This window comes from Mytilus edulis, chromosome 11 (genome assembly GCF_963676685.1).
Source record: "Mytilus edulis chromosome 11, xbMytEdul2.2, whole genome shotgun sequence".
Lineage (NCBI taxonomy): Eukaryota > Metazoa > Mollusca > Bivalvia > Mytilida > Mytilidae > Mytilus > Mytilus edulis.
The window spans coordinates 67,820,090-67,840,918 of record NC_092354.1 but is presented as its reverse complement, the minus strand read 5'-3'; the positions used below and the strand labels follow the sequence as shown (position 1 = coordinate 67,840,918).

The window sequence follows — 20,829 nt, the reverse complement described above, 5'->3', positions numbered from 1 at the left end:
GTAGATGATTACACGTGTTTTAATACGTTTTTGTTCTCATTTTGTTAGCATTTTCCAACCATATGTAATAAGTCACATTTTTAAAAGTTGTTTTGTCAAATATCCTAGATTGGTCCTCAATTTATATCGCATCAAATCTACCCTCATTTAATCCCTCAAAATAGAAATCCTATTTATCATAACTTTATTATCTTTATGATAACGAGGCCATCAATTTTGTCTAAATCAATGACATAATACACAGATCATGTAAGGTAAGGTGTTGTTTTTGTCCAAACTTAAATAGTTTTTTAATATATACATTTTAAAATATGATTTATTGTTGGTTGTTGAACGTCCAGTGGCAAATATGTCATGCATGTTCAGGACAAGAACAAGTTCACAATAAATACAATAGGTAGGATGTGTAACAAAAGAGGTCATCTGGGATGATAGCTGGGGAAATTTGGAAATGAGCAAAGAGCTAAAAGCTAAAGCTAAATAGCCCCTCCCCATTCCTTAAACAAAGAATAACATAAATGTCATCAAATGTTTTGAAAAAAACATATACTGTTTCAAATCGTTACCACGGATATTTCGTATCGTCACAACTGTCGTTTGCAACTAGTTGAATGTTTTACTGTTTAAAAAATGCCATTAACGTTCAACGTAACAGTTAAAAACAAATACGAAATTGTATTTGCTTCAATATAAACTAAGCTTGTGGACTCTTGTATTTAAAATAATCCATGATTATGTACTTTAAATAGTTATGCGTAAATGCCTGCTCACTACGAAAAGAGACCAACAACAATTACTTGCATAAAAGAGGGACGAAAGATACCAGAGGAACAGTCAAACTCATAAATCGAAAGTAAACTGACAACGTCATGGCTAAAAATGAAAAAGACCATCAGATAAATAATAGTACACAAGACACAATATAAAAAATTAGACTGGCAACCAAACACAGGCATAGACGGATTTAGGGGGCAGGGGGCCCGCCCCCCCCCCCCTTTTTGGGAAAAATTTTGGTTGCTTATATAGGGAATCACTGAAGCGTGACTAGAGCGGGTCCCCTCTTAGGTCATTGAGTGGGCCCCTACTTGTTAAAATTTCTAAATCCGCCACTGACAGGGGTGATATTAGGGGCTCCGGAAGGGTAAGCAGATCCTGCTCCACATGAGGCACCCGTCGTGATGCTCATGTTATACAAACCAGGTAAATAGTCGGTAGGCCACGTTCATAAAAAGGGAAGGGGATTGTAGTTAGTTTCAGTGAATGTCATAATTCAACAACCCATAAGGTGACTGGAGAATAGGAATACTATTGGTCTTCATTCGCAAGCAGTAAAATCCATACTATAATATGGTGTCAATCCAGCTGTGAGGTCATGTATAAAACCAGTCACAAAGGGGAATTTCATTTAATACAATGCCTCGTTAAGAGTGAGTTTTTATGCTATCTACACGTTAAGAACCCTTGCAACAACTCTTAGAACTGTCTCTATCCAAGATACACTCATTTTCCAGTGGCAATCCTAACTATCCGAATCTTATCCCAGACGGTCCCCATTACTGGTATGTTTATTGTTATCTTGTTTATGACATATTTGCAACTGTACTTTAAGTAATAAATCACTTAAATTGTTACTACCTTCTTCCATGTTTCTCGTACATTAAATATCGGTCTTTTTTGTTATGATGTAGTATTTGCATGTAGAATATCTGTCTTAATATAATTTAACCATACTTGGCTTCAATGCAATATTCAAGTACAGTATCTGCCTCAATACAACATTCAAGATGAATATCTTTATTAATACATGTTTTTTATTACTGATAGGATTGTTTAAATTGGTCTTCGGTTTATTGATTTTGAGTCTTTTCTATTATTCATGAACTGTACAGAATTTTCATCATTTTCGCCTTTGAATTACTTTACATTTGTTCTTTCGTCGCCATATATAGCTGACTATGAGGTATGTGATTTACTCATTGTCGAAGGCCGTACAGTGACCTACAGCTGTTAACTACTGTGTCATTTGGTTTCTTTTGGATATTTTTCTCATCGACAATCAACCTACATCTTCTTATTTTCATAAGACATCTATATATAACCGCATAACATCAATTTTGTTTTAATATTTTTGTTTTTATATTTTATGAGAATTCAATTTTTGCAAAGTGCATTCCCTTAATATCTTCTTTTTTCAAGAAATTTGGATATAATAAACAAAATATGACTCTCTAACAAAACATGACTGTTTTACAACTTACTTGAGATTTTTTTTAAGAGAAGATGGTAGTTAATAGATTGTCGAAATAACAAAGAAAAGAAAAACATCTAGTAAATCGTCAGCTCATAGGTGTCAATAAAATATAGGCATGACAAAGACGAAAACAATCGTCTGAAAAAATGAGTTAAAAAAGTGATCACTGGCATTGATTTTATATTGATGTTGTGACTACATGTGGTCATTTTTCCTACGAATGGTCTATGACAAATAGTTGAGAATTATAATAAAGACATATAACATAACGTGGTATCTGAAGGCAGCAACATGACACACGTAGTTTCAATTCAATACCGAAATATAACGGCATTTCTACACCACAAGAAACGAAAACCATATGATAAACTGCAACTAACGACAAGCACTAAATCACATGCATCTTTGGACAGGTATTCACAGAATTAAACATGTTTGAGGACACTTATCTGTAATCCAAACAAAAAATAGTAACTTTTGACCTATGCCTATAACTAACAATTCTGAAAATATTCAATCTCTAGGGAAATCGGTGCAACTATTTTAACGAAAATAAGATGATTTGATTTTCTTTATTTTCATGATTTGAAATAAACTGACCTGAGACCCAGAAGAAATATCTTGGAGATGTACAAGTGTAACTATTTTCACCTTCGAAATCTGTATTTAAATAATGTCTTTCAATATCAAAACTACATATGACTGACAATGATAAAATTCGAACTGAGATAACCAATAAATGAATGTTTGTTTATGGGTGTAAGTCTGTCTAATTCAATGTAAACCGATAATCTGTAAGACCTTTACACAAAGATTGATAATTTATCTTTATTTACACTAACAATTTTATAAAAAGGAATTTTGAATAAATGATATGCACGTAATAGTCGCAATTCTTGCTCTTGTGTGAGATAAGTTTCCTATTATATAATAAATATTTCGACTGGACAAGGATTTCGTAAGTTACTTTATATTGTGATTTAAATTATTGACATTGCTTTGTGATACAAGCTGGCATTACATTTTGTTTGTTTTAGCTTGATTTGACTTCTTACGTGTTGGAATACATCTTTTAGTCTTTCAATACAACAGGTAAATAAGTGTATCGGATATTTCTGTATCCAATTCAGCAGTGACGGATCCCGGGGGATTTCTGGGATTGGGACCCTCGTTTTTATGATCAATGTATTTTAAAAAAGGGGACATATGGTTGGACCACTCCCCCTTTTGTCCTGGGTTGGGTACCCCTTTTAAAAAAATAGTTTTTTTCAACAAGATGCTCTAACGATTGAATGATAAAATTCGATGTAAATAACATTTTATATGATTTGTCATAATTGAACAAGTCGAACATTGAAAAAAAAAGGATAGAGCTTGGATTGGTTACAACTGAAATTACATAGCTTACAATACAGAAATAAATGTTTGAAATAATCACAACTTAAAAAAAAATATATATACATGTAGATACGTTCATTCCATAACTACCTTTTTTTTTAAGAAGCACACTATTGGAAAGGAAAGAAAGTGGTGTTTCGATTCATAACAAAAAATGATCTTTATTATTTTATAGTTAGAACAAATTCTTTTGCGTTTGAATTACAGCAATGGTGTCAAGTCTTCTTCATGTAGTAGCAGTTTCATTTGTCATTTTGACTTTTCCAATAAAAGGTAGGTAGATAACAATTTTGAAATTATTTTTTGTTTAAACAGTAAATCTGATTGACATTAATTGATTGATAGTTATTGTTCTCAATGTCCAGTGGCAAATATTGCAAACAAAAGGACGAGATCACATTAAAAATACATGTAAACGAATAGCATCTGTACTTTTGTTAGATAAAGGCGATATATTAAGAGTGCAATTCGAAAAGTGGGCTACAATATCATGCAGCAGATTAGCAGCAGACCCTCAAAGAGATATAATTGCTAAGCTTGAAATCGAGTACACAATATATACTACTATCATATACCGCTCTCTTTGTCTTGTTCCTCTATTGTAACACTACATTCAAATGCCCCATCTTTCAAAGTAAAGGAACAAACATTTTTCTGGTATGAGGGTTCCAGCTTAAGCCCACCCCGGGTGTGGGATTTTTCTTGCTGCGTTGAAGGCCTAGTTGTGGCTTTTGGCTATTGTCTGCAATTTGGTCGGGTTGTTTTAACTTTGACATATTCCCCATTTCTATTCTCAATTGTATTTAAAAGCTTTAAAAAAAAGCTAATGAATTCTCTAATGTATGATATTTAAAGCAAGTACTGCATCGGTGTCTAGATTGGATGCGGTATAGAGTTTATTTTAGACAAAACATACAGAATAAAGTGCACAAAATTTACAGAATAGAGGAACATTGGCAAAACAATAACGAATAGAAACTATTGGGTGCTAAAATATAAATAATATAGAACATAAGGCAACACATACGGAGAATGCAGAAAACATTTTAGAAGGGTAACAATGACCAGCGAATATATCGTATAGAGAAAAATGACTTTGAAAAGTAAAATAAAGAAATAATGAAGTTCTTGTATAACTGATGTTGAAATCATTATTATTCAATTTTACAGTGCAATCAACTTGTAGTAAGTTTTGGATTAATGGTGCGAAAATTATAACTAAGGCAAATACAGATAAACTTAAGGGAAATATAACCAGCAGTCCAGGATCATTTCCGGTAAACACTGTCGTAAAATTAGAGTGTGTGAGTCCGTCAAAAAAGATCAATGGTTCCAGTATATCTAGATGTTTAGCAAACGAAACTTGGGATAAGAGACCAACATGTGTTCCTCGTACGTATTACTTAATAATTATTTTCATTTTTGTTTAAGTATGTATGCATTATAGGTGACTTGATATCACAAATTTTCAAAGATAAGCAACCACTTTTATCCACCCCGATTTTCCAAAATATAAAGATACCAACAAATCGACGTATACATAAGAAATGTAACTGAAAGAAATTACACCATTTAAACACACAAAGTTATGTTTTCCAAACAAACGTTGTTACCATTAATATGTTCTGTTACATCGACCTTATAGACTATTGATAACCAATTTGTTATGAAACTTGATACTTTGAGAAAGTAAAAGGAAGATTAAAATAGTACATAAGACATTACATGTATATAAACTCGATGTGACGAACGACTCCACGGAAAACAGAAATACCACAAACGAGAACAACAAGGCCACAAACCAGTTAAATGAAATATTAAACATTCAACTGATATTGACCAAGATGCATGTTCTAGAAGATTTATGTTGATATCTTAAAGTAAAAAATAAAGGAAATTATTAATGCTAGAACATGCGAGATAAAAAAAAAATAAGTAGTTTTACATTAACAACTGATTTACGTATAAAAGAAATGCGAAATATATGAAAGGGGCATTAAAACTTATAAAATCGGAAATAAGCGGACAAAGCCATGGGAACAATAATAAAAAAGACAAACAACAGTACACAAAATACAACGTGGAAAACTAAAGACTTAACAACACGAACCACACCAATCCGGGTGATCCGGAAGGGGAAGTATATCCTGCTCCACATGTGGTACCCGTCGTCTATAGAAATCTTGCATCACATTCTGCTATATGTTTATTAAAGAATTTCACATGATAACAGATAAAGAAATCACTTGCTATATGAGCATCTTATTTTAATTTTAACTCAATTGAATTTTTAATCCAGCCAAATTTTAATTAATTTTAGATTAGAAGTGATTCTTAAACTTATTTTAGAATGAAACTTATCAGTTTACTATTCTTATTTTGAAGGCGAAAGCAGTAGCAACAAAGAACCGTTACCATGGTTAATCATTGGTGGATCCGCTGGAGGAGGTGTGGTTTTCATTGCCATAGTTACTACCGTAGTTGTTTGTTTATGTAAAAGGAAAAAGAAAATATCCGGGTAATTCATCTGTTTATTCTTAACATTCTGTTGAATTAATTATCTGTTCTTCACGATAACATTTAAATAGGACGAAATGCTACTTCAACTTCAACTTTGTACTTTTATTTTACTTGAAAAAAATGTTGTCGTAAGCATGTTATTCAATGTATTAAGCATAGAACGGATTTTTAAACCGTATTCTAAAGATTTGAAGAAACACAAATGTTATGTGTTGATTGCGATTTTGTTTCATTGTTCATGAATAAGGACTGGTTTAGATACCGCTAAAAAAGCTAACAATATGCTTAAACATCGCAATCGTCTGCTTATACCAGATGTCGCTTGTTTTCTGATGTCATTGGGTTGCTGTCTGTTGTTTACTTTTGTTGCTCTGTAATCATTATAACTTTATTTATCCTACTGTATCTGTTACTTCAAAAGTCTTCTGTAATTGTTGTAGTCAGAGTAATCCTAATCATAATTTTCGTGGATTGTTGTCTCATTTCAACCCTATCGCATCTCGCTATCTTTAGATTGCATCATTTCAACTATATAAACAGCGTATTTGGTCTTTTCTCGTTGTAAGATTGTACATTATGTAGATATTCATTGAGGGATAACAAACCATATTGTCAGCCAAAAGATTTGTCATAAAAAACATTGTGATATTTTCTCATACCTATCTTTTCTGTAGGGAAGACAGACTCAAGAATACACATATGAGAGAAGATGATAGCGTACCATTCAAAGACATAAGAAATTCTGACTTAACCAATAACCATATAGGTAACAGACGGTCAGACGGATCAATGTATTATAATGAAATGAATTATGGGAAGCATGGTTATGGTAATCACGTCATTGATTCTCGCTATGCTTCTGCCGGAAGTATAGATATATACAGACACCATGACGGAATAAGCTTAGTAGGCAGCAATGGATCTATTATAGGAACGTCCAATACACCGTAAGATCAATATTCTTATAGTTTTTGAAATTCATTGAAAAGTAATGGCACCTCTATTTTGTTTGATATGATTAAATAAAAGTAGTTTGGGTAAGTAAATGATTTCATCTTACCTCTTATACATTTATAAGAACATGATTGGTTAAGAGCAATCTCGTGGAAATCGTGTATATTCCATATTAGGTTAGTAAGGTTCCATATTAGGTTAGAAGTGGAGTTGTGTCCCTATATACAAACATCACGGGGGTGAGAAAAAAATCTTTACGGTTTCATCAGACGATTAAATCGATAATGAGCGATTTAATTCAATTCCATACAGCACACTTAAAGCTAACAAGTTGTTATTGTTGGCAATTGTTTTTGAATAGACCTATAGAAGTTGGTTCGTAATACTAACCGTATTGAAGACTTGATCAATTTTATAGGCCACTAGTCTAAATATCACATGTTAAGATAGTCGGTAAGATAAATTAGTTACATAGTATGCTAGTGACCTAATACGGTAGATATGGGGTCAGTAAATTCGATATGAGGATTTTACTTTCACCCTCACCCCATATGGAATTTACTGACCCCATATATATCGTATTAGGTGACTAGCGCACTATGTAACTAATAGTATTAACTAGAATCCTCTATTTTAGTATTTCATTTAAATTTCGTAAATTGATATTGCTTAATGAGCTTTTTTTTAGTACTTAATTTGACAATTCTTTTAATCTGTACTTATTAGAATTTTGGACATGCTTTTTATTTGTACTTTGTAGAATTTTTAAAGTCTGGACATGCAGACGCACAAGGCGAAAGTTTATCAAAGCTGAAAATCTTGCAGTTCTTCAGAAGAAAGGTAAAGTAAGAGCTAACACAATAATGGCAAAATTACGAAACCCGAGATAGGTGATCTCTTTATTTACCTGTACTTTACATCCTGTCCCTTTTCAGCAAACATTTAAAAAAATCCTCGTAGATACCAAGCTTAAAATTGTATACACCAGAAAGGACACACCAGTGACACTCGAATGAAAAAAAAGTACGAAGTTTAAATGCATTGACAAAGGTCTGAAGGTTAGCAAAATACACCTATGATAATCAAATCACGAGTTGAAAAATCTTTAATTTTTAGAAAGAAAACAATGTTATGTAAATAGTTTATAATGAACGAATGATTTTACAGCTGCCACTATATACCAGTACGATAATCCCGTACGTCTTACATTGGAGGAAGACGGAACTGACGTGGACAATGACGAAATTCTAGCGTCTTGTATGGGAAAGACATTGGTTGTATTGGCTAGGAATGAACATTGGGTAGATCGGACAGGTGTTTCTAATCTTCCAATACAAAAGTGAGTAACGGGTGGGATGTTTAAAGGGGAGACAATGTGTTTTTATATTTTACTTATTTGTAAAACTCAATAGATGTATTGTTTATAAACTAAATTGTTATTTGCTACACAAATGTAACCTTATGTCAGCAAATGTTTGCAACTGTCCTAAGTCAGGAATCTGATGTACAGTAGTTGTCGTTTGTTTATGTTATTTATACGTGTTTCTCGTTTCTCGTTTTTTTATATAGATTAGACCGTTGAGCTTGTTGTTCGGTGTGAGCCAAGGCTCCGTGTTGAAGGCCGTACATTGACCTTTTTTAAATTGTTATTTGGGTGGAGAGTTGTCTCATTTGCACTCACACCACATCTTCCTATATCTATTATGTCAGAATTTCTCTATAATTTATATACATATAGGCAAAAATATGAAAAAAAGATACTAGTATGTGGAATTCACCAATGGACAAAAACCAAAATGGCATATATAATTCACAATAAGAAAAGTTGTCATTTGCCCTGAGTCTAGAAAAAAATATGAAAACAATACCAATGATCTGTCATTGACACCAAATGCATTAAGATGAAAAACAATAAAACACGGAATTTAATGAAAATAACACCTCATATGTCATGTATGTGCGTTCGAAGAACTTCCCTAAATTCATATTTATCAGGAATAATCAAATCTAAAAATTGATGAATAAGTACTTGAATACGCGTACGTATAGAGCCATATGTCAAAATGAATGGAGGATTGATATCAAAGTTGAATTTGAAAGCATACAAAACCTGACCTCATTTTGAAGCTCGATTAAAAATTTAAGGGGTTCAGGCGCCAATCAATCAAAATCTGTCAACAAATCAAAGTAATAAGATTTATTTTTCGTGCCTACTTGTCAATTGTCAATTTTAAAACATGTTTTTTAAATTCTGGAATTAAGTTTCTTGATCATATTTTCAGGTACACATTTGATGTTTGCTCCCACAATCGAACATTACGGAAATTGGTGCTAGCAGAAAACCTAAAAGACTTAGTTCACCAAGGTATGTTGAAAAAAAAATTATAAAACAAATCGTTACTTTGCTTCAACTATTGAACAAAAACTGTCAAGGATATACTAATCTACTGTCCGCAGCTGAACGCAAATATTTTTTATAACCAGTATATTAAATTTAGTTATGAAAATTAATCAGACATGTCCGATTGCCAACATAAACATGATTTCCTCAAGTTATGAACTTTTGTTTTCCAGACACCATTTTTGACAAACTTTGCATAGCACATATCAAATGCAATATTCTATCTGTCCATTACACCGTCGTGAAAATCAATCATTTCTAGGTTACAACAATTGACTGCATCGATTGAAGAATCGTGATTTTAAGAAGATTTTTTTTAACATAATAATATCTTTATTGCTGAAAATTTTTGGACTTATCTATATTATCAAATAGTCTGTTTTTTTAACAAATTATTGTTGCAATCGATTGCCATAGCTTTATAAAAATATAAAACAACACGTTTAACTTAATCAAATTCATACGACGTCGAAGGATATGAGACGTGTATTATAAATATAGACGCATTCCAACGACATAAGAATGAATCTTTTGAAAATAAATTCTGATTTTTTGAGTTTTTGTGTTTTAATCTCACTTTTAAGCACCGCTTTAAGGCTATTTGGTGGCGGCCAGTCTTACTTGGCGGAGAAATCCGGAGTGTCCGGAGAAAACATTCGCCCTTCCATAAGGGAACTGACAATCCTAGTCAATTAATATTCGACTCGAGTGCACCCGAACGAGAGGGGTTCGAACTTACAACCTCTGTGTTGACTGGCTAGTGATTACAGTAGTAACTACATTGTACTCAGACCACTCGGCTACCGAGGCCTTCTTTTTAAAATAAAAAAAAATGCCTGTTTCATATTACATGCAATAGAATTAGGAGATAACTGTATTGTATTTTAAAATACAATATTGTTATCTCCATTCTAATGAAACTGACAGAAAACAACCGCAAATCATACATTTAAAATCTGCCATACGTCGTCTGAGTTTATGCGAACATTTTCATTGCATCCATTGTCAATTGATGCCATGAAAATGATTGCGTTATCCAATCAAATTGAACGTTACAAGCGATGTTGCATTGGAATGTTGAATGTTCATGATGTAAACAAGCGCTTTAGTTCACAGTACTCACGGATCATTCTAATTATATTACTTGACACAACTTTCATAAAAAAACAGGTGTCAATTCTTGTCTTGCAGCTCCAGCGTATTTTGGTTACATCGTTCATGAAATATGCCTTGAAAACGACGGTACGATGATTGGGGACGATGATATTCTGATTTCTATGTCGAGTCAAACAGTTATGGCACTTGGTAAAGACGAAAGTTGGACGCCAGCTACAGACAAAATTGCTGATATTAAAAATAAAGAATCAACAACATCTACAGATACACCGACATTGAGGTATTATTGTACTATTTGAACAAAAATCTTATTATAAAATGCATTTTTCAAAATCATAATGCATTCGATGACCGAAAAAAGCGAAAGAAATCCAGACGGACATCCAAAGTCACATTTAGAAAATAAACTTACAACGACATGGCAAAAACGAAAATGACCAACAGACAAAAAAATACCAAAATAATCATTTTAACTCGTATAGAAAATAAACTGACAACAAACGGATTAAAAAGAAAGACCAAGAGAACAAAAAAAGAATAACAACACAACACAGAAACAAAAGACTGAGCAACATGATTCTCACCAAAACTGGGTGCTCCGGAAGGATAATAATATCCTGCTCCACATGTGGCATTGATCGTGATGACGTAAATGATACAAACAGTCCTAGTTCAAAGTCATTAATGTAAACCTCTGAACATAGCATCATGGCATTTACAAATCCTTTTTTTATATTGGTTATTTGTATTTCTTTCTTCGAATTTTCATTACCCCAATAAACTTTTTTCTTTAGAAAATAATCAAAAATATGTGCGTATGCTAGTAAATCATATCGTGATAAATCAAGCTTCGCGTGTTTGCTTAGTGCAAATTGTGGTTTATGATCATAGCATTAACGACCTGAATACTCGTTTAATTTGCCCTTTGATGTTTGACAGTCATCAATCATAGTATTTCCATTCCCCCTTACATGTAATTGGAACTAGAATTTTTAAAGTTCATAGTGACATTAGGTATGCTAAAGGTTTAACTTAAAACCTGCTAAACACAAAATATGAGGTTAATGTCATAAAAGTATAAACTTTTTTGTTCGAGGCTGAGAAACTGAGGAAGGGTGCTTCATCAGTTTTGTGCCGAGTAAACAAAAGTTTATATTTTTATGACATTGATCTAATAGTTTTTATACTGCAACTTAGGCAGCAACCATTTGATTTTCTGGGGCCGGGGGCCGGGGGGGGGGGGGTATGGATTTTTTTTTGAAAAAAAAAGTTTGTTTCTAGTTTTTGGAGAAAAAAATAATTTGTTTTTGACCCTGAGAAAAAAAAATGTTTGTTTCACCCTCAGCTGCCACTATATGTAATGCTAAAATTGAAAGAAAAAAATTGTTCTAGACTTGTCGCGAAAAGGCGAAAAAAAAAGTTTGTCCGGAAAAAAAATCTATACCACCAACCCCCCCCCCCCCCCCCCCCCCCCCCCGCAGAAAATCAAATGGTTCCTGCCTTAAATAAATAAATTGATAGCTATTTAAATTATAACACAAATTTCAAACTTATTTGCATCCCTTAATGAACCCTTGACTGTGAAAAAAGTGTTCCATGATGAAATTGACATTGCACAAAATAAAGCTGTGTTACTATATTTAGGAAAAAACACAACTGGTTGCAGTACAATGTAGTGTTGATTAAATTTGATAACACCAGAATGCGTTGAGTGTGTTTGATAAAGGTAGAATCTTTGGTTAGGTTGCTTATTAACTGAAACGTTAAATCATAATTAGGTTAGGAAAAATGCATTCCTTTCGAAGTATTCTAGATAGTCCGACAGACAGATAGGTTGAAAATATGTCGGACTTGTCTACTTTTAACCTATACACACGCAATGCATTCTGCTGTGAACTAATGGAAAATTAAGAATATCATGTCAACACAAAAAAACACCATTATAAGCTGATATCTCGCATGCAGCCCATTTGCATTGATCATCCAAACCGTCATCTTTTAATTAATAATGCGATCATTATTAATCACATTTTACCTAAATTATATTAATTACATTTCTAGCGGCCCTAATTTAATATTTTGTTTTATTTTTAGTAACCTTTCATTCAAAGTATGGTCAGAGGATCTTAGTAAAAAGAAGATGATTAAAGCTGAAAACTGTATTGATTTACACATTAAAGGTGCGAATATTTATTGTAGAGACACTGCCCAATTATATTTAAGGAGGCTCGCGGGTATAAGATTTTCAGAAAAAAAGTTATTTATTTTTCATTACAAATTTTATTTCTTACCTTTAATAGTTGTTACTTTATCATATGGTACAAAAAATAATTAAAAAAAAATCAATTCGTGTTCGCCCCAGGTGACTTTTAAATATCATTTATCATTGAAAAAGCTTCAAATTATCTCCCTTCGGTGCAAAAATGTATTTTTTTTGGGCATTGAAATTGAAATATCTTTTTTAACTCATCGGTGACCTATATTTTTTATTGTTGTTTTCGAATAAGCTGTACATACACTAAATAATTGTAAAAATTAAGCGATTTCTGTAATTTAGTTCTTTTTTTATTTCGATATTACTGATATTCCTCCTATTAGTTCAACAGAAAAAAGGACATCAACAAAAATGTATTCTTCTTTCGAAGGCAGATTGGGAGCGCAAATGAACGGTGACCCCATTTTTATTTCATTTTTCTATTAAGTATAAGATAGAGTTCATTTATAGAAAAATATAGAGAAATTCTATATTAAATAAAAACATAATGATTTACTCCCTCTTAAACATACTTTAATATACGTACAAAATAAAGATGAATCTGGTGTGACCAAAGCATTTCCAGATAGACATGTAACTTCAAATAAAAGCCAGAGTCAGTATCTTCAGTCACAAAACAATTTAACGAATGACGAAAATTAAGTTCTCATTATGCGTTGAAAGGAAATTCTGCCCTTTACTAAATCTACAGATAAACGATTAAACGATCGATAATTGAAAAAAAGATAGCACTGAACAATCGGAGGAAATCTATCACTGTTGTTTACACTTTTATGTGCTGTTGTAATTAAAGCACGTACAATTTTCGAAAAACGGAAATGGAAGGCCACTAATGGGTATTCAACACATGTAATGAGTAAAATCCCTACCGGAGGCGGGCTTCAGCTGGCCCCTAAACAAAAATGTGTTCTAGTTCAATGCGAATAGAAGTTTCACTAAACTACAATGCCAATATAACAATGACAAACTAGGGACAGTGGTACAGCAACATAACACAAGCACTAACTATACAATCCACTTATAACAAGGTTAAAACTGTGGAGGTGCACAAATAGAATGACGATTGGTAAAACAGATTTGCTAGTACCAGATACCCACTAAATTGAGACAATGTTGTAACATCACGACTGAAGAACACATTATCAATCGAAATGGGATAAACTCATCAAATGAATACAGAGCACAAACACAACTCACAAAAACATAACTGGCATGAATTACAGATCTGAGAGTACCCATAGTTACTGAAAGCTAGTTCAAAGCAAATGCAAGCTTTAAAACATGTGTATCTAAGACTAAATTATTATGTATTAGAAGTCAGTATAAATTAAAATTTATATCAAATCAATTCATTGTGCATCTGCTGTCAAAATTTATTTTTTCAGCTTCAAGGGAATTAGGACTCGAAATGCCAATCCAGATCCGTGTCAAGGATGAAGACATTGTTATAAGTACTGATATAGTGTTACAAACAAACGTAGGAAAGGTGTTGATCGCGTCGCAAAGGAACGCTCCTAAATGGGTGGAGACACATATATCGCCTTATACACTACAAAATGACAGTCAGAACGATAATAATTCTGCTGATTTAAATGGATATTCGAGTGTTGAACATCTACAAAGAACTGATGCTCCTAGTGTGACTAAGTCTAATGATTTTGGACCAATGAGGCAATCATACATTTCCAATCAGAATGCGGTTAAAACAACAGACCTGGAAAGGAAAGCATTCTTTGACGCCAATTTTGTTACACAAAATGATCCAGATATTGTCAAGTCCACTAAGCTACCCTTTTCTATGCCATCTAGATATGTATCCGAAAACTCTCTTTATCCGAATAGAACTAAATCCGAGGGACAAAACCATCCATTGGAGGAAAATCGTCCTTTGGGTCAAACCCAACCACGAAAAAATCAAAAGGATAACATTCCTAAACCTGGTACGGATTTATATGAAGACCGAACAAGCAGAGCAGAAAAAGTAAGGAATTATAAAGATTTTGACAATACTAGTGATTTACCTTATTCAGATTTAACCCCATCTTATCAAATGAATTTTGGAAAGCCGGATAATTCAAATCAAACGATACCTGATGAAAACAAGAGTAATGAACTGCCATATACTGACCTCGAGCCTTCACATAAGAAGAGCGGTCGAAAGGGTAATAATTTCGATGTGCTGAGAAAACAGAATAAAAAGAAAGGGAGTCACTTTGACGACGATTCAGAGTCAGAATACCGGCCTAAGCAATCTTCGTTGTTGCGTCAGCCATCTTTTCTTGTTACAGGCGGTGCTAAACAGTCTAATGCTAGTGACGTCTTGTTCTAATTTGTATAATGATTTATTCGTTGCAACGTTTACAATAATCAGTGCAATCATTTTATATTACTTTTCCGGCCTGTTTAAGTAACAGCCATATTTTACAATCATTATAATATTTCCCACCCCTGGTTTCAATAAAGTGAAAGACATGTAAGTTTCCCGTCGTCTAAATTTTGATAAATTGACATTGCTGCGTTGTTGGTGCATTATTTTACAAACATTGTCATATTTTATAGATTTTTATGTCGAACATATATTGATTGTTTACATTATATTCTTGAAATATTAAGCCGTTGTATGGCATTATAAGCCCAACATTGAACTTCGATTTAATCGTTCATTCTATAAGATTATAATGCAATAAACACGATAACACATAACCGTACAGTAATGAGTAAAGTCGTGAATTGCATGAGTAGATAGCTATATATATATATAGTGGTTAAAGAAATATTAATTTGGAAACCTAAAACATGCTGTGCATTGTTTAAATAAGTACTTACACTTTGAACTTTTCAATTGCAAATGATTTTCATTCAAGGAATATATTACTTTTGTCGTTTTCTATTTTCCCATGGCATCGTCAGTTTTTTTTCAACTTGTGAGTTTCGATAACACTTTTGTACCTTTTGACCTCTTTTTCTTAACTATATTTGGCTAAAGCTTTCAGATTTAAGAGATTTAAATGCTCGTCAGCTACGAATTGTATTTGATCGTTTTGACTGGACAGATTTGAGTTCCACTTGTAAGTCTTATAGGCAAAACGCGCGTTGATTATCATTGTATTTAAATCTGTCTATATAACAGTACAAAAGTCTATGCCATTTTTTTGTTGTCAACGGATATCATCTATAATGATGTGAACAAGATGCATAGATTCAGACACGATATCTAAATGTTAACTTAAGGACGTTTGATCAATAAACTTTGTTCAAAATCTTTTGAGTAATCAATTAAATAACGATTTTATTGATAACAAATATTGATTGATCGATTGTTGTGTAAAGCCACTATCAGCACTATTATGCTATTTCGTGACTGTCCGTTTGTTTTGATGGGTATGCCCAGAAATAACCAATAGACATAGGAAGGAAAAAACAGATATTAATCCTTTACTTAATTATGTGAAGCGCACCTACCATGTGCAGGACTCGAACTCTCAACCTCAGTTTTGACAAGGTCGTAATACATAAGTTCGACAACTTAGACTACTCGGCCACCGAGGACATAATAGCATATGAATACATTGTGAAATCAATATTTTGTTGACGTATTGCTTAATCGTAGTGTTATTTCGAATACAAATTACATCACGTTATTGAATAATAGTTTTTGTTTTAGACGTTTTAACCAATCACATCGCTTCAATGGTGTATGTATTTTATATTAAACTCACAATGCTGTAGATTCTGAAGCAATATAGTATATATTATGCATGTCTTTTGGTCAACTGTTGCATTTTGAAAAAAATCGGAACATAAACTAACAGAGTATTTTGAGTGAAATAAAAATAAAAAATCGGGTTTCAAAGCAACACACACACGTTTTTGGAAAATAATGTATTGTATTCATAACAATATCGATCACAGATATTGACAGCAACACTTATAAAGTTTAGGATTATCAATAAGAATAGTCGACTAAATGCTTTGGTCGTTATCGGTCTTGTCCTCGATCGTCTCGTTGTAGTGTGGTTATGGCATAGATTACCTTAGCTGTATTTGGCAAAACTTTTAGGAATTTTGGTTCTCAATGCTCTTCAACTTCGTAATTTATTTGGCCTTTTAAACTTTTTTAGATTCGAGCGTCACTGATGAGTCTTTTGTAGACGAAACGCGCGTCTGGCGTATATACTAAATTTAGTCCTGGTATCTATGATGAGTTTATTTACAACCACTGGGTCGATGCCACTGCTGGTGGAGATTTATTTCCCCGAGGGTATCACAAGCCCAGTAGTCAGCACTTTTTGTGCTGACATGAATTGTCATTGATATGGTTATATTTATAAATTTAATGTTTACAATTTTTGAATTTTTTGAAAAACTAAGGCTTTTCTACCTCTATTGGAGCCGGTTTGTATTTGTTTTGTATTGCAAGAGAATATTTGTGGAAAATCCGTTTACACTTTTGTTAAACAATGTAGCCTCAGAGGCATTGCCTCTTATAAATGTGTTTTTATGTGACTTTCGATTATTGACACTGTAATTTTTATTAGGATCATGTCGCATTTTTGTTTAGCACGGGGATATTTAAAAATGTGGAAACGTTTTTGTTGTTTTGCCGTTTCATAAAATCATAGTACTATATTGTGTGATAGAAGATAATTAAAAGAGACAAAAATCAAAGCTTTGAATTATGAGAACAATTATAGAATGAGTAGACCTTAGCAGTGCAATCGAATAATTATGATTTTAAACTACAGGCGTTTAGACCGAGTTAAACAATACAAACATATAACAAATACAGAGCAAAAACAGCAAAATATAATAATATCTAGTTAAAAGGTAAAAACACAAAAATACTGAACTCCGAGGAAAATTCAAAAAGGAAAATCAAAAATCAAAAGGCAAAATCAAAAGTCCAAGCACATCAAACGAATGGATAACAACTGTCATATTCCTGACTTGGTACAGGCATTTTCTAATGTAGAAAATGGTGGATTGAACCTGGTTTTATAGCTAGCTAAACCTCTCACTTGTATGACAGTCGCATCAAATTCCATTACATTGTCAACGATGCATGAACAAAACAAACATACTCAAAGAGTAAAAATGTCAAAAATAGGGGTACAACAGTCAATATTGTGTTATCATCTTAATATCACTACATAAACAACAAATGTAACAAAGTAGCACAAAAAGGCATACATCAAATTCAACATTATCATTTTGCTTTTCCTATACGGCTGAATTTATCTATGTAAAGTCTACCCATAAATGAAAGAAGGTTTTCATTACTGGTGTAAAATTGCGCGTTTGAAATTCGCACAGGTAGACATAAAAATAATTTTGTCGTATGACGGCATACATAACCATAGAAGGGTCAAACATAAACACCTAAAATTTTAATGAAAAGAAATAGAAAAACAAGTTATAATAAAAACGCGTAATGGACAGCTCTCTCACAAGCAAACAACCAATAACAGTTAACTATAAGAGTTTACACTACAAGCCCACGGACACATTTTACAGCTTAATTAGACAATTTACATTTGCTCGTACTAGAGTTGTGCTATACAAATTCGAAAACTGGTATTTGGTCACTACGATAAACATGTTTTGTGTCATAAATAGTTTAACGACGAAGTATCAATCTTTTATTTCCCCTCGTTTTGATAAAGTCTTCATTGAGGTTTAAAATTATTATTTGTCAGATAAATCTCCTATGAAATTTTGCCAGCAACATTAACCAGGATGTTTTCAAACCTTTGTATTAATAACATTAAACGGTTCACATTAAACATTATTGCTTATCAACTTGTGCACTTCAACAATAAAACTAAACGTCTTTTCTTTAATATTCGATTCCAAACAATTTGTAGCTTCAAATACATACACACATTGAACAGCGATTTATTTTTAATTCAGCGTCAAGTAAACTATAAAACAATACCGGAAGTATAATCTGTTTTAACCGGAAGCAGATACAACTGATTAACCAAATATAATTAAGACCTAGGGTCTTCTGATTTGAGGTCCTTGGCCAAAAAAAGAAAATAAGGTCAAGGTCGTATTCAAAATTTTGATTTTGGCTTATTTTCACTTGTTTTTATAAACAGTACAAGTTATCGACAACACATTTTTGAAAAATTGTCAATTGCGTCATGTAAACTATAAAACAATACCGAAAGTATAACTCAAGAAAGGAGACCAAAGTGACTGCAACAACTGGCGTGGTATAACTTTGCTGTCAGTACCAAGCAAGATACGACTGAGAGTACTTTTAAACAGAATAGATGATGCTATAGATGAAATTCTGAGGAAAGAGCAGGCAGGGTTTAGATCAGTTAGAGGATGTATCGACCATATTTTTACACTCAGAAATATAATAGAGTAAAGTATAGAGTGGCAAAACAAACTAGTCCTAAATTTCATTGACTTTCGTAGAGCCTTTGACAGTATTAAAAGAAGTTGCTTATGGGCCATCCTTAGGGCATATGGTGTACCTTTTAAAATAATCACCTTAATTCAAGCTTTTTACAACAATTATGAATGCTGTGTATTACATAACGGTCAACAGTCAGAATGGTTCCAAGTAACATCTGGTGTACGACAAGGGTGTGCAATTTCTCCTTTCTTATTCATTACAGCAATAGATTGGTGTATGAGAACAACATTGGTTAATGAAATCCCAGGCATCAGATGGACCATGAATTCTTTTCTTGAGGATTTAGATTTTGCAGATGATATCTGTCTACTTTCCAGCAACAGAAACAACCTGCAAAACAAAACCATTAGACTGAATGAAACAGCACAAAGTATAGGCCTGACTATTAATGAGAAGAAGACCAAGTTCATGAACATTAGCAGTAACACAATACATCCAGTGTACTTGGGACATAACATCATAGAAGAGGTTGAGGACTTTACATATCTTGGAAGCATGCTAAATAACACCAATGGAACAGCAAAAGATATAAGAGCCAGAATAAGCAAAGCAAGATATGCATTCTGCCAACTACAGCCCATATGGAAGAGAAGGTCAATCAGTCTGAAAACAAAGATTAGAATATACACCAGCAATGTGAAGTCAGTCCTTCTATATGGGGCAGAATGATGGAGAATTATCCAATCAGAAATGAACAAGCTTTCCTCATTCCATAACACCTGCTTGTGGAAGATCTGTAAGATATTCTGGCCCAATACTATTTCCAACAAAGACCTGTACCACAAAACCAATCAGTGTTGTATTGAGACAGATATTAAAAGGAAGAGATGGCGTTTGATTGGACACGTATTGAGGAAAGGAAATGAGGATATCACCAAGATTGCTTTGAGATGGACACCTGATGGTAGACGAAAAAGAGGGAGGCCAAAAGAGACCTGGTGCAGAATGATAGAATCAGAGATGAAAGACCTTGGGAAAACCTTGAAGGAGATCGAGAAGAAGGCAAAAGACAGGCAAATGTGGCGAGTACTGGTTGAGGCAATATGTGATGACAGGCACGAACAGCATGAGTGAGTGTGAGTGAGGAAGTATAATCTTTTTAATCGGAAGTAGAAAATTATCTCCCTCATTTATATCTTTTTGTATAGAAACCTTATTTTTTTGGAATCAGAGTACAATAAGCTGTCATTTAACGCCGAAATTAATATTTTAAAACCAAATTTAAATATTTTCATATCAAAATAGACCCTAATTGGTGGAAAGACCTTCAATTGTTCTTTGAACAATTGGTTTTTAATCTACATTATTTTTTTATTGAATCTTTGTGCTGATGGGAGAGAAATTCTGACAACAACAGTGCTTATTGATAATTTAAAAAAAACCTTAGGGTACACTTTGTCTAGGCTTAAAATATAGGGTAGTTGGGAATGGATGTTCATAATAATGAACATCAAGAATAAATGAAAAAATCAGCGTTTATCATG

At 33.0% G+C, this 20,829-nt stretch overlaps 2 protein-coding genes across 4 annotated transcripts; both read left to right on the top strand.

Annotated features, from left to right (window-relative positions):
* The first annotated feature begins 203 nt into the window (after nucleotides 1-203).
* Nucleotides 204-15,527, top strand: LOC139496127 (uncharacterized). 3 transcript variants are annotated; one of them, XM_071284591.1, is made up of 11 exons: nucleotides 204-254; nucleotides 3,857-3,922; nucleotides 4,820-5,041; nucleotides 6,035-6,167; nucleotides 6,844-7,116; nucleotides 7,884-7,963; nucleotides 8,291-8,462; nucleotides 9,406-9,488; nucleotides 10,716-10,920; nucleotides 12,735-12,820; nucleotides 14,301-15,527. In XM_071284591.1, exons 2-11 carry the CDS (start codon nucleotides 3,859-3,861, stop codon nucleotides 15,242-15,244), a joined length of 2,262 nt encoding a protein of 753 aa, XP_071140692.1. In that variant the 5' UTR covers nucleotides 204-254; nucleotides 3,857-3,858; the 3' UTR covers nucleotides 15,245-15,527. The 3 variants fall into 3 exon arrangements, with proteins under 3 accessions (XP_071140692.1, XP_071140693.1, XP_071140694.1); XM_071284592.1 differs by lacking the exon at nucleotides 204-254 and adding an exon at nucleotides 3,136-3,209; XM_071284593.1 differs by lacking the exon at nucleotides 204-254 and adding an exon at nucleotides 3,326-3,343.
* A 4,508-nt stretch (nucleotides 15,528-20,035) lies between these two features.
* Nucleotides 20,036-20,419, top strand: LOC139494520 (uncharacterized). Its single transcript, XM_071282680.1, has one exon. The coding sequence runs from the start codon at nucleotides 20,036-20,038 to the stop codon at nucleotides 20,417-20,419; it is 384 nt and encodes a 127-aa protein (XP_071138781.1).
* The last annotated feature ends 410 nt before the right edge of the window (nucleotides 20,420-20,829 follow it).